Genomic DNA, 12513 nt, shown 5'->3' with positions numbered 1-12513 from the left:
ACAACTATAGGCTCAATTTCTACAGTTTCTTTATCATTCTTACCATCTCCATAACCTAAGCCCTATTTCCAGTTTCTACTACTTAACAAATTCTGAGTTACTCTGACAGAGTTAGTCCAAGTCCTGATAATCTCTCTTTCCTTTTCTAACTCAGTTTTTAAAGATTCATTCATTTTAAGCACTTCATCTCTAACATAGAAAGCATCATCTCTATCTTTCTGAGTTTGATGGAACATAACTAACTCTTTTTCTAAATAATCATTCCTCTTTTTATAAGCAAGATTTTCAGAAGTTAATCTTTCACATGTTAAAGTTTGATCTCTATAACTAATGAACATGGTTTTAATCTTCTCAACTCAATAATATCATCAGTATGAAAAGCATAAGTTGTTTGAGGTACCTTTAACTCAGCAGCTTCAGAACTGCTATCAGCATTTGCCATCAAGGCATAGTTCACCTCACTTTCAGAATCTGAAGTGTTTGTCCAGCTTTTCTTCTTTGTGACAAGAGCCTTGCCTTTGTCACTCTTCACTTTCTTGCAATCAGGAGATATGTGGCCTTTCTCACCACAGTTATAGCATTTGACATTTGAGTAATCTCCTCTGTCAGACTTTCCTCCTTTGCCTTCAGATTTTTTGAAACCTTTCTTATCAGAACTTGCACCTTTCGTGGAAAATTTCTTTCCCCTTCTGAATTTCCTGTATGCAATCTTTGTGATTCTTTTCACCATAAGAGCACACAGCTTCATCATCTCTTCATCAGGGTCCATCTCAGATAGACTTTCAGTTTCTGAATCCTCATCACTATCAGGACTTGATGACTCAGTATCAGACTTTATGATGAGAGCCTTTTCTTTGCCTTTCTTTGAGATAGCCAGTTTAGGGGATTCCTCTTCAGCCTTAAGAGCAACTGTTCTTGACTTTCTCCCATGCCTCTTGCTTCTTTGATCCATCTCAAGTTCATGAGTCTTGAGCATACCATAAATTTCATCAAGAGTAGTTTCATCAAGAGTAGTTTCATCAAGAGCATAGTTGTCTCTTATAATTGTGGCCTTCAAATCCCAACTTTCAGGAAGAGCTAAAAAGAATTTGAGATTAGTATCTTCAAGATCATATTCCTTATCCACCAGTGACAGATCATTCAAGAGTTTGACAAATCTATCATATAAACCAGTTAATGACTCATCAGGTTTTGAGTCAAAGTGCTCATACTCTTGAATGAGTATAGTCCTCCTGTTCTTCTTAATTGAATCAGTTCCCTGGCATCTTGTCTCCAAGGCATCCCATATCTCCTTTGCAATCTTGCAGTTAATTACCCTGTTTGACATGACATTATCAATGGCACTGTGCAGCAAATTTATTACATTTGTATCCTTTGCAATAGATGAGATATCTTCAGTTGTATATTCACTTTTCTCCTTTGGTACAGTCTGTGCTGGCTGATCTGCAACTACAACAGAGAGCTTGTTGGCTTATGTGGTCCTTCATTGATTCTGTCAAGGTATTCAGGATCTGTAGCTTCCAGAAACATAGACATCCTCAACTTCCATATGGGATACTCAGAAGGTTTCAGTATGGGAACCCTTATAGTCTCATATCGATTATGGATTTGAGTCTTTGGAGTTTCTTCAGTTTTGGTGGGCTTTGTTGGAGTTTGTACTTCTTCAGACATGATTGTTTTTGGATATTTACTGTATGTATGTTAACATATTGCTCTGATACCACTTGTTAGGTCACACACACTGTAGAAAGGGGTTGAATACAGTGTTTACTACAATCAAATCGAATATAAGAACTCAAGTAACAAAACACAGATTTTATTTAACATAATAAACTCTATTACAAAGAACTGTCCTCTCTCAGTGATGAACAAATTATCACGAGAGCTGCTAGAGTTACAATTAATAATAAACTCGATTATGATAACACATATAGTGTAAACCCTATGTTTGTGTTTATATACTACACAGTTACAAGATAATCTTCTAATTGATATCAAATATAATTCTGCTTCCTAATATATATCAATCAGTTATCTTTTCTTCCAAGTATTCTATTCCTTATAGAATTATTCTCCATGCATATCTCTTCTTATGTTTGTCTTGATCTTCTTTCCTTTCAATCAGTCGTCTTCCTTATATGAACGTCTCCTTAAGTCCTGATATTATCTCCTGATAAATATCTCCTGATAACTTAAGTTCTGACAATTTAAGTTCTGATATCTTAAGTTCTGACTTCAGTATAAGTACTGATTTCCAGTTAAGTCCTGATTTGTCCTGTTAAGTAAGATCTAAAAACTAAATACAAATCATATTAGACATGACATCACAAATATATCTAACATAATTAAATAAGGGAGAAAACAGCTGTCAATATGAGTCCTAATAGGGACATAAATCCTTGTAGATTGGCCTCCAAGGAACCTGGTGGGATAAGGAATCAGCTTCCTACTTCTTAGGACTCCAAAGTCTATTCTAACTCTGAGACTTGCCTACCAAATCTCCAAACCCAAGTCCAATTCAAGGACTCCCAACATTTATATAAAGGGTCTCACCCCACAAATCAGAACTACATTTTTTGACTTGATCGTTGGCATACAGCAAGGTACGTAGGCATCTTGTAAGGCAGATTGAGTCACGAAACACAAGAGCAGTAAAATCGAGCCTCGAAGCTCACGTTCCCTAGTAATAAACACATCAATTAGTATACCTTAGTTTTTGATCCATAACAGTTATATAATATCATACGATATGATAATGATTTTGGTATATGAATATTACCGAATTTCAATCGATAACGCTAGAGAGTAGCGTTGTATATATGGGGAGTATATTTTAGACCGAGGATCGGTCAGTATAATTTTATGAAAATCCGGAATTATTCCGGAAGTGTTTTATTTAAGAATACAAACGCTATAGTAGAGCGTGATATATAAGTTATAAGACCGAGAGTCGGTCAGTTTTTATAAAGTATAAACTCGAGAATCATTCCGGAGATATTTTGGACCATTAAAAGTCCGTACTTATTTTATTCCAAGGGACTCGATGTCCACTTGCGAAATATTAAATACCTCGAACTTTTATTAAAACGATTTCCAAAGATCTTATTCCCTCAACTATATTTTATTGTTCGAATAATAAATATTATATATCTATTCATTTATTATGGGAGAAGTATACTCCAACGATTATTTATTTCAAACCCGATTAAACGTTAAGGATTATTAAATTACGTAGACATAAATTAGTTGAGGAATATTATTTTAAATATTCTTTTAAAGTAAATTCATTTGAGGTTTAATTATTTATCTATTAATATTTAATTATTTATTATTTATTAAAAGATTTATTTATGATTTAAAAATCATAAAACCTGATCTAAAATACTTCTGATTTTCGGAAAATCATTCGAATAATTTCAGATCGTCGGAGAATATTATCTCGACTTATTTTAAATATTTGAATATAGTTTCAAAAGGAACTCCCCATTATTTACTTGTCCGTTGACAACAGTCAACTCACATCCTTAGTACTTCCTCCGAAAACTTTCGGAAGTACATATATATATATATATATATGAGGTAAAGCTGCAACTATCAACAAGCAAAATGCTTGGGGAACTTCGATATAGTTCGATGATTCCAAGTATATGATAGGATTTCCTTAAGGACAAGGGAGGGGTAGGATCCAAGTACTTCGTGTATTGGATAGACTATCGGTACTGTAGGAGACGATACTATATGTACCTAAGGACCTCCGAAGTGTGTGTATACCCGAAATGAGGACACATAGCCCGTATGCGGCAAGGGTGATAACCGGGATACGAAGGTGTCATCCTTCTACTAGTAGAAAAAGTTACTATTATCGTATTACGACTGATCATCGTATGTGGTGGCTCCAACGAATGTCCTATTCTTCCAATTAGAATTGTGATGCAATACCGTAAACCAAGGATAGGTGCTGGGTTTACCATTAAGGTATTCGCAGGATAATAAGTCCACAAAAGAATTATTTTCGAAAGAAGGTGTGTATCACCGAGGAAAACTATTTTTGAATAAACATAATTATCGTATATGGAATTATACTTGAATATCTCAAATAGTCTTTTCATACTGTACATTATTATGGCTGAGCATTATTGCTCACTCTTGCTTTCTTTTAAATGTCACAACACAACATATAACCAGTATGACGGTGTGGGACTTGGTCGCTTGCAGTCATGGGGAGAATCCCTGACATTTTTGTCTCAGGTGGGTCAGAGTATCAGATAGGTATAAGATATTAGTCGTAATTATTGTAACATCATGTAGAGGTTCTGAATAATTATTTGAGATCCTGTAAAGTACATTTGAGTTTTAATAACAGATGATACTTGTTGTACGTCGTTTCTAAGGCTAAAACTTGTGAGTGTGTGAGATTGGGGGTCTGTAATATGAAATTATTGGATTATTGAGTTAATGCAGGTTACACTCGATTGAAGGATTGTGTGACGACCCAGATTCCTGACCCCGGATTTGTGGGCGTTACAGCTTGGAACAAACACGGAGGCACCAATAGATTGTGTGTTTTGGCCCGATATTTCTATAACATCATTATCACTAAATTCCTCACCAATATAATCTAATATGAGAGATTTTTTTCTTTTATTACTGATCAATGCTTCACGCATCTCTCTCATGATTTCAGTAGTTGTATTGGGGAACTTGCTTGCATTTCCATAATTAGCTGCCAAATGTTGCTTGAGTCTGTTGATTCTTTGTTTAACCTGTTTCCCGCAAAGAACACATTCAATACATTATTTATGTTCTGGATTAGGCCAATATTCATACTTCCAATTGGGATTAGCCGAGTTAGCCTTACGTTTAGAATAAATTTTTGGATCAATTGATTTGTTGGTCTTTCCAGATTCAGCCATTACATACACTACAAAAGAGTAAAAGAGTAAAAAGAAGAAAATAAGAAGAAGAAAGGAAGAAGTGAAGAATATATATATAGAAAAGAAGAAGAAGAAAGGAAGAAGAGAAGAATATATATATATATATTTATATATAAGAGAAAAGAAGAAATAAGAAAAATACCTTATAGATGGTCGCTCTTTGTTGATTAGAGTTAGTTGTTGAAGGCTGTAGAAAATGGGTCTTATAACATAAATCTGAAACTGGGCTGGACCGGGCCTAAAATAAAATGGGCTGAATTAGGTCAAATCGGCCCAGGTCAAAATAAGACCGCCTAGGCGGATTTTGGACCGATAATGCGTCGCCTAGCGGCCTAGACGACCTTAGGCATCGCCTACCCAGTTAAAAGGAAGACGGGTTTGACGTCTACCCGTTTTTCACCGCCTAGTCGCTTAGGTGACGCCTTAACAACCATCTAGCAAATTTTGCAATAAAATTGGTGACTTACAATTTAAAAATTTTTGGTGAAATTTATGTGGATGAAAGGTCCATAATTATCATTAATTAATTTGTTCTCCCTCTATCCCATTTATTTCCATAATTCACTTACATCCACTACTTTTTTGCATTACAACCACTTTATACATTAAATATTAACTAACTTATAACCCGTGCTATGCACGGGTTCCATTAATATTTTATATTTTTATTTATATTAAGATACTATGTAGTTGATGTAATTTTAAATAAATGTTCAATTTTTAATGTAGCTGGTGTGTTTCAAACATGAAAATTTTAAAATTTTTCGTACTATACCATGATCAAAATATTATATTATCATTTAATTTAAAAGATCTAACATGTGTGAATAATAAAAATAATAAAAAATGGATAACAAAACCAAGAGTTTGAATCAAATTACTCATAATTTAGGATAAATAGTATAGATAAATAATAGAAATGTATGTTGTTGGCGCTATTCGAATATAGGAACTTGGATAATGCATAGATAATAATATAAATATTTCCTTTTGGCGGGATTCGAACTTGACCATGCATGATTTTAATATTTAGACATAACGTTGTTGATAATCGTAATAGGAAAAAAAAGCTAAACAACCAAAAAATTGGGTATTTCAAATTATAACCTCCCGTATAACATACGGAGCAAAACAACCAAAAAATTGGGTATTCCAAATTATAACCTCCCCTCTGACGTAGCAAGTAGTAACCTATTTGGATATAACAATTTGATAGTTTTAACATTATTGTTTAAATAAAACTGATGCCAAAATATTGGTATAGAAAGCAAAAATTCCGGTTACAGTAGTAGTTTAGACGAAAAAAGTAAAAGGCAAACAATTGGGGAAACTTGAAACTACACACACACACTGACAGTGTGTAAGAGGCGGCTGACAAGAGAATGGAGTCGACACTGTTGAGTTCTTGCTCTTCCCCGCACTTACTCCCCGCCGCCAATTATTTTTCATCGTCAAACTCTCAACAATTCCTCCGCTGCCAAATTAAAAACACAACCACCACCACCACCACCACCAGCAGCTTCTCTATTCGCGCCGCCGCCTCGCCTAATTCTTCTGGTAATATTCCAACTATACCCTAATTCACCCACAAATACAATTCTAATTTCACTTATATTATAATTTATTTATTTAATGCAGTTGTAACTTTGCTTGATTACGGTGCTGGTAATGTTAGAAGTGTTCGTAATGCTATCCACTCCCTTGGTTTCTCTATCAAAGATGTATGTATTGTATGACCGTTAGAAAAATGAGGACAATTGCTCCGCATGTGTTCGGCTACATTTGTTTTTTTTTTAAACAAACTTGGAGACTTACATTATTATTGTAGGTGGAGTCGCCTAAAGATATACTAAATGCAGAACGCCTTGTGTTTCCCGGTGTTGGAGCATTTGCTGCAGCTATGGATTTTCTTAATCAAAATCAGTATGTTTTTTAAACACTTCCACCCTTGTTTCTTTTTTCTTTGTTTTTTTACTGAAGAATTGTCTTTGTTTGCTATTGTTGCACATGCTTTATGATATATGCCATTGATAACAGGTTTATTTGTTTGCCATCTTTCAGTTATACGATCTTTTAAGGACTTCAAATCCTATTTTATAGTATCGAGTAGCTGTGTTAAAATGTGAAGCTTTACATCTTATGCTATTCGATTTAGTCCTACTTGCAACTCCTTAGATATCTTTTACTGTATAGAGACAGGTCAGGGAAGAAGTTACAACATTTGATTCAATCAAATTTGAATAAGGTTTTTCTTTTGAAGTGTTCTAGTAGGTTGATACAAATTTAAAAGGGACAAAAAGTAGGGTTCGGCTTCCCCTTTCCATACAACCTAAATTCAACTTAATTGATATATACATTTACAAAGATATTTATATATTTTATTTTTCTGTATGTGTATATATTTGATCATGTTTATTTGTTCTGTGAAAAAAATGCAAATCCTTGATATTATGAAGAAGAATATAACTTACAATCTTGGACGTCTCAATTTGTGCTGTACTTGAGGTATATAACCCAAATCTAATGTGTGTTGTTGGTATATTTGAAGAACTATACTAATGTAACTAAAAGTAAGCCTCGCTTTTATTAAAGTTTACCACTGTTTTTATAGGATGACCGAAGCACTTTGCTCCTACATTGAAAATAATCGGCCCTTCTTAGGGATTTGTCTCGGGTTGCAGTTACTCTTTGAGTCAAGTGAGGAGAAAGGAACAGGTAAATTTCCATGCTTATTATGTTATAGATGAATTATTCTATTGCGTCAAGTTTCTTTGGTGTTTGTCCCAACATTTCCGTTGTTGATGTAGTTTATAGGCAATCTCATGGGGTGTTAAATATATTAGCCGGGTTAGAACTCCGCTGCTCTGTGATTTGGGCATTTAGTTGGGAGGAATGCTGAACAGAAACGTCATGTTCCTGTTGCTTTTACATTTTGATAGGCATTTATAGCAGTTCACTAAGTTGAAAATACGATTTAATGGATTGTCTCCTACTGTGTGATAATATCAGTCATCACATAACCTAGATTTTTTTTTATCAGAATTTTGTATCATAGGTTTGTATTCTTAATGTTACCCCATGTTTTCAGTGAAAGGTCTTGGTTTGATTCCTGGCGTGGTTGGACGTTTTGACTCATCTAGTGGCTGCAGGGTGCCTCATATCGGGTGGAATGCTTTGCAAATTGTCAAAGATGCTGGCATTTTAAATGATATTGGAGATCGTCATGTATATTTTGTTCACTCTTATCGTGCGATGCCGGTATGTTTAAATATTTGTTCGTGATATTCTTCCATGACACAGTTTCCCAATCCTTTTAATGTTGACTGTTAAGCTTTAAAGTCTCCAATCCAAGTTTGTTTACATTCTATAGTCCGAAGATAATAAAGATTGGATTGCATCTACTTGCCACTATGGTGACAATTTTATAGCTTCTATTAGAAGGGGGAATGTGCATGCTGTTCAGTTTCACCCAGAGAAGAGCGGAGGAAAGTTATTCTAATTTTTGCCTTATATTCACTATTATATATTTACTCGAGGAACTATTTGAACATAAAAATGGTATATTGAAGGGTGCACTTGGCTATAGTAAAAAACAAATGTAGAATTTCATCTGCGAATTCCTGGGGGCCTATATGTGAACTAATCTAATGTTTGCATTTGTGATTTAAATATAATAAATTTTTCCTCTATGCAACAGATGCCGGACTTTCAATTTTAAAAAGGTTCCTTTATCCTGAATCTAGCATGACAAAGGTATGATTGCACCTTGTAACTGCAGACAATTTTTTTAATTTTTCATTTAAAACCATGTAATAACAATATTTTACTTCATATGAAGACAGAAGCTAGCTAAAAGGAAGGCTTCAAAACTTGCAAAGAGGGTATGTAACTCTTTTTCATGCGAAGCCATCAACTTTATAGCAGCTCTACAAATGGCTTGTTGCTTTCTCAGGTGATTGCATGTCTTGATGTGAGGGCAAATGATAATGGTGATCTTGTTGTCACAAAAGGAGATCAGTATGATGTAAGAGAAAACACGAAGGAGAATGAGGTAAAAATTATGTTTTTTTCCTATATTAATTTCAGTTTGTTGTGGTATTGCTTCTCATATTACCCGTTCTTTTAGGTGCGAAACCTTGGGAAGCCAGTCGAACTAGCTGGACAGTATTATAAAGATGGAGCTGACGAGGTATTCCTCTATTTATAGTCAAATTAGTTTCAATACTTGAATCAGCTGATACATCAGATTCGAGCTTCACACTTCATTTCAGGTTAGTTTTTTGAATATCACCGGCTTCCGTGACTTTCCTCTTGGGGATCTGCCAATGTTGCAGGTAAGTCATCATTAAATTAAGCATTTCCCTTTTGTTGCATCTTTCTTATGCTTGTTTGAGTATCATGATATTATGTTGTCTGTTAGGTACTAAGGCGCACATCGGAAAATGTTTTTGTACCATTAACTGTTGGTGGGGGAATTAGAGATTTTACCGATGGAAATGGCAGGTACTACTTAATTTCCTACAATGCGAAGCATTACTTAATTTCTTATATCAGCTATCCGCACAGAATTTGTTTTGAGAAAGGCCCTAAGTTGTAACTCTTGTACACTAATACAGTGATACTTACATAACCGTACTACTGGGTGGATATTATGCCTAACAAACTCTTTCTTTAGGCACTATTCTAGTTTAGAAGTTGCCTCTGAGTATTTTAGATCTGGTGCGGATAAGATATCTATTGGGAGTGATGCTGTTTACGCTGCAGAAGAGTATTTGAAGACTGGAGTAAGAGTCACCTTTTATAATAATGTATTTATTGAGAAAGTCCATGTTTGTAGTTCGTATTATCTCAACTACTCTGTAGGTGAAAACTGGAAAGAGCAGCTTGGAACAAATCTCCAGGGTGTATGGAAATCAAGTGAGTTCTTTCACTATGATACAATTCTAAATAGAACTGTGACATCTCAACCCTTTAATTTATATATTGTGATGTTCTGTGCATGTTTTTGTTCCCTCCACTCCCACCCAATTCTTCTTTCGATATTCATGACCAGTCGTGCTTGTTCTGAAGCAGCTGGTTTGCAATTTGCATGTTTTAGTATGGATCTTCAATTAAACATAAGATGTAGAATCTTAGTTGGTTGATATGCAATGTTGCAGGCCGTGGTTGTAAGCATTGATCCTCGTAGGGTGTATTTGGTGCATCATAATGATGCAGAATTTAAGGCCGTCAGAGTGAAAAATCCAGGTAACTGGCACATGGTTCGTTTTGAGTCTTTTGACGTAAAGTTTGTGTGGTCTTTTTATATTTACACAAAACAGTTACAAGTTAAGTAAAAAGTTCATAGTTCAGAAGCACAAGAAACCGATGGTAGGATTCAGAATTTCCACGCTTAGCATCTTGTTTAGTTAGTTAACAACTAACTTGGAGAGAATATTCCATTCAAAACCTCACCGACTGATCAGGTCCTCGAATTCTAGCAAGCATAGGCCTGATAACCACTGAAAGTTTTGACAGATGAGACATCTTTTTGGGCTATACTCCGGCTTCTTTTCTGAGTAAAATATGATAGAATATAATGACAAGGTCTGGTTTAGAAATATATATATTTCACGTGTGTTGCTTATTGCAGACTGAACAGAACAGGTTGATGATGTGCTTATATCATATTTCTGCGCCCTAGGAGTAGCACAAAAAGAACGATTAGCATTATGGACCCAATGATAAACCACTAAAACCTTAAGATGATTGACCTAGAGATTGAAACTATTATATGTCAAAGACGAAAATGATTCAAACTGCAGCTACATAATTGTTTCAGGTCCAAATGGTGAAGAGTATGCATGGTACCAGTGCACGGTAAGTTATTCTATCTCTTACCGTTTCTAGCAGAAAGGTAAGTTGTAAACAGCTGTAAGATTGCATCAGATTTACGCTAGTAGATGAATTCATGAATGACTGACAATTATTAACCTTACTGATTTTGAGTAATTTAATTTATGTTTGATGAGAGATAAGGGGGAAGTAGATATCTGAAGGTCAGCAAATTAAAATTTTTTACACAAAGCACACTTCAACCATGACCTAATTGAAGATGTGAATTGTTACAGTATTCGTTGCGTTGCAATATAAGTTGTTATTAGATTTAAAGCAGTAAATATCAGACATTTTAGTTGCACCATCTACTTTCTCTGTCTTCTATCTTGTTCAAAACCTAAATTGGCGGTGTTGGCTGTGATTAAGGTGAATGGTGGCAGGGAGGGTCGCCCAATTGGTGCTTATGAGCTTGCAAAAGCTGTTGAGGATTTGGGAGCTGGAGAAATATTGCTAAACTGCATCGACTGTGATGGTAATAAGTCTGTTGTTTTTAGACATGAGTTGAAGCATTTTACCTTCATCATTCTAAAACCTAAACCATGAGAGAATCAAGTTTGATTTGAATGTCAGTGTACTAGTGTAGTGAAGTGTATTTTTAGGTAACAGTATGATATCTACTTGTTTATTTTACATATGAGACAACCCTGCTGCTTAATCTTGTCTGAATTGGTTTTGCATGCCATGTCCAAAATTCCCAAGCTTAAATGCAGAGTATGAATGTATAATAGTTAAAAATCTTGCCTTTTAGTCTGGTTTTCCAGTACACAATGGTCTTGTGAACGTCAAGTATAATTAGGTTTTTAATGAGAAAGATAATGACTAATGCTTTCAGCTTACAACCTGTTTATATAGGTCAAGGGAAAGGCTTTGATATAGATCTTGTAGAGCTGATCTCGGATGCAGTAAATATTCCTGTGGTTGCAAGTAGTGGTGCCGGAGCTGTAGAACACTTTTCTGAGGTTTTTAACAAAACAAATGCTTCAGCTGCTCTTGCTGCTGGTATTTTTCATCGAAAGGAGGTAAGAATATGGAAGTGATGAATTGATTCTTCTCAGTAGGTCAAGCGGCGGTACAATGTGTCTAGATTAAAAATATAATTCCGGATTTATGTTAAACTGCATGGAATGCCGTGATAAATCAAATGATGATATCTATTGCCATATTTCAGATTAAAAGTGTTGCCTCGCAAGCGTGTTTTTCAAAATTTAATTAATTTATGGATGTGTTTCTTTTAATTTACAGGTGCCTGTACAGGCTGTTAAGGAACACCTGTTAAAAGAAGGGATTGAAGTACGAATATAGTCATGTTTAAAGGACAGCCATAATTTTAGAAAAACTCTACCAAGACACCTGGAGAATGAAGTTTGTATTTCATCTTGTTTTGATGGAGTACAAATCTGATCAACATACCCCGAGGAAATTGAGATTTTGAAGACTCGTTTCCATCTGAATTTTGATCAATACACACTTAATTGTTGTAACGATGTTATCAGATGTGTAATTTCATTTTCATAATATTGCATGTGAGCGTACAAGTTACATCGCATCGGAGGTACAGCTCAATATCATGGATTGCTTCAAATTTTGGTATCAAAAGCCACTGCTTACTGTTATACTGTTAATTGTTTCCTTGTTATATGATATATAAAGTTGGTATTTTATCTTGTTATGGATATAACAGGGATCAAACATATTACACAGT

General features: G+C 34.9%; 1 protein-coding gene across 1 annotated transcript; it reads left to right on the top strand.

The window, feature by feature from the left end:
* The first annotated feature begins 6192 nt into the window (after positions 1-6192).
* Positions 6193-12424, top strand: LOC141683897 (imidazole glycerol phosphate synthase hisHF, chloroplastic). Its single transcript, XM_074488689.1, has 19 exons — positions 6193-6491; positions 6573-6655; positions 6763-6857; positions 7546-7649; positions 8023-8192; positions 8305-8419; positions 8632-8687; positions 8777-8815; positions 8887-8985; positions 9061-9123; positions 9206-9268; positions 9355-9437; positions 9610-9718; positions 9798-9851; positions 10094-10181; positions 10756-10793; positions 11178-11283; positions 11664-11830; positions 12054-12424. The coding sequence occupies exons 1-19, from the start codon at positions 6317-6319 to the stop codon at positions 12111-12113; spliced, it is 1767 nt and encodes a 588-aa protein (XP_074344790.1). The 5' UTR covers positions 6193-6316; the 3' UTR covers positions 12114-12424.
* The last annotated feature ends 89 nt before the right edge of the window (positions 12425-12513 follow it).

The sequence above is a fragment of the Apium graveolens genome, chromosome 9 (assembly GCF_009905375.1).
Source record: "Apium graveolens cultivar Ventura chromosome 9, ASM990537v1, whole genome shotgun sequence".
In the NCBI taxonomy this organism is placed as follows: Eukaryota; Viridiplantae; Streptophyta; class Magnoliopsida; order Apiales; family Apiaceae; genus Apium; species Apium graveolens.
The sequence above is the reverse complement of the archived record's forward strand: the minus strand, read 5'-3'. Positions and strand labels throughout refer to the sequence as shown.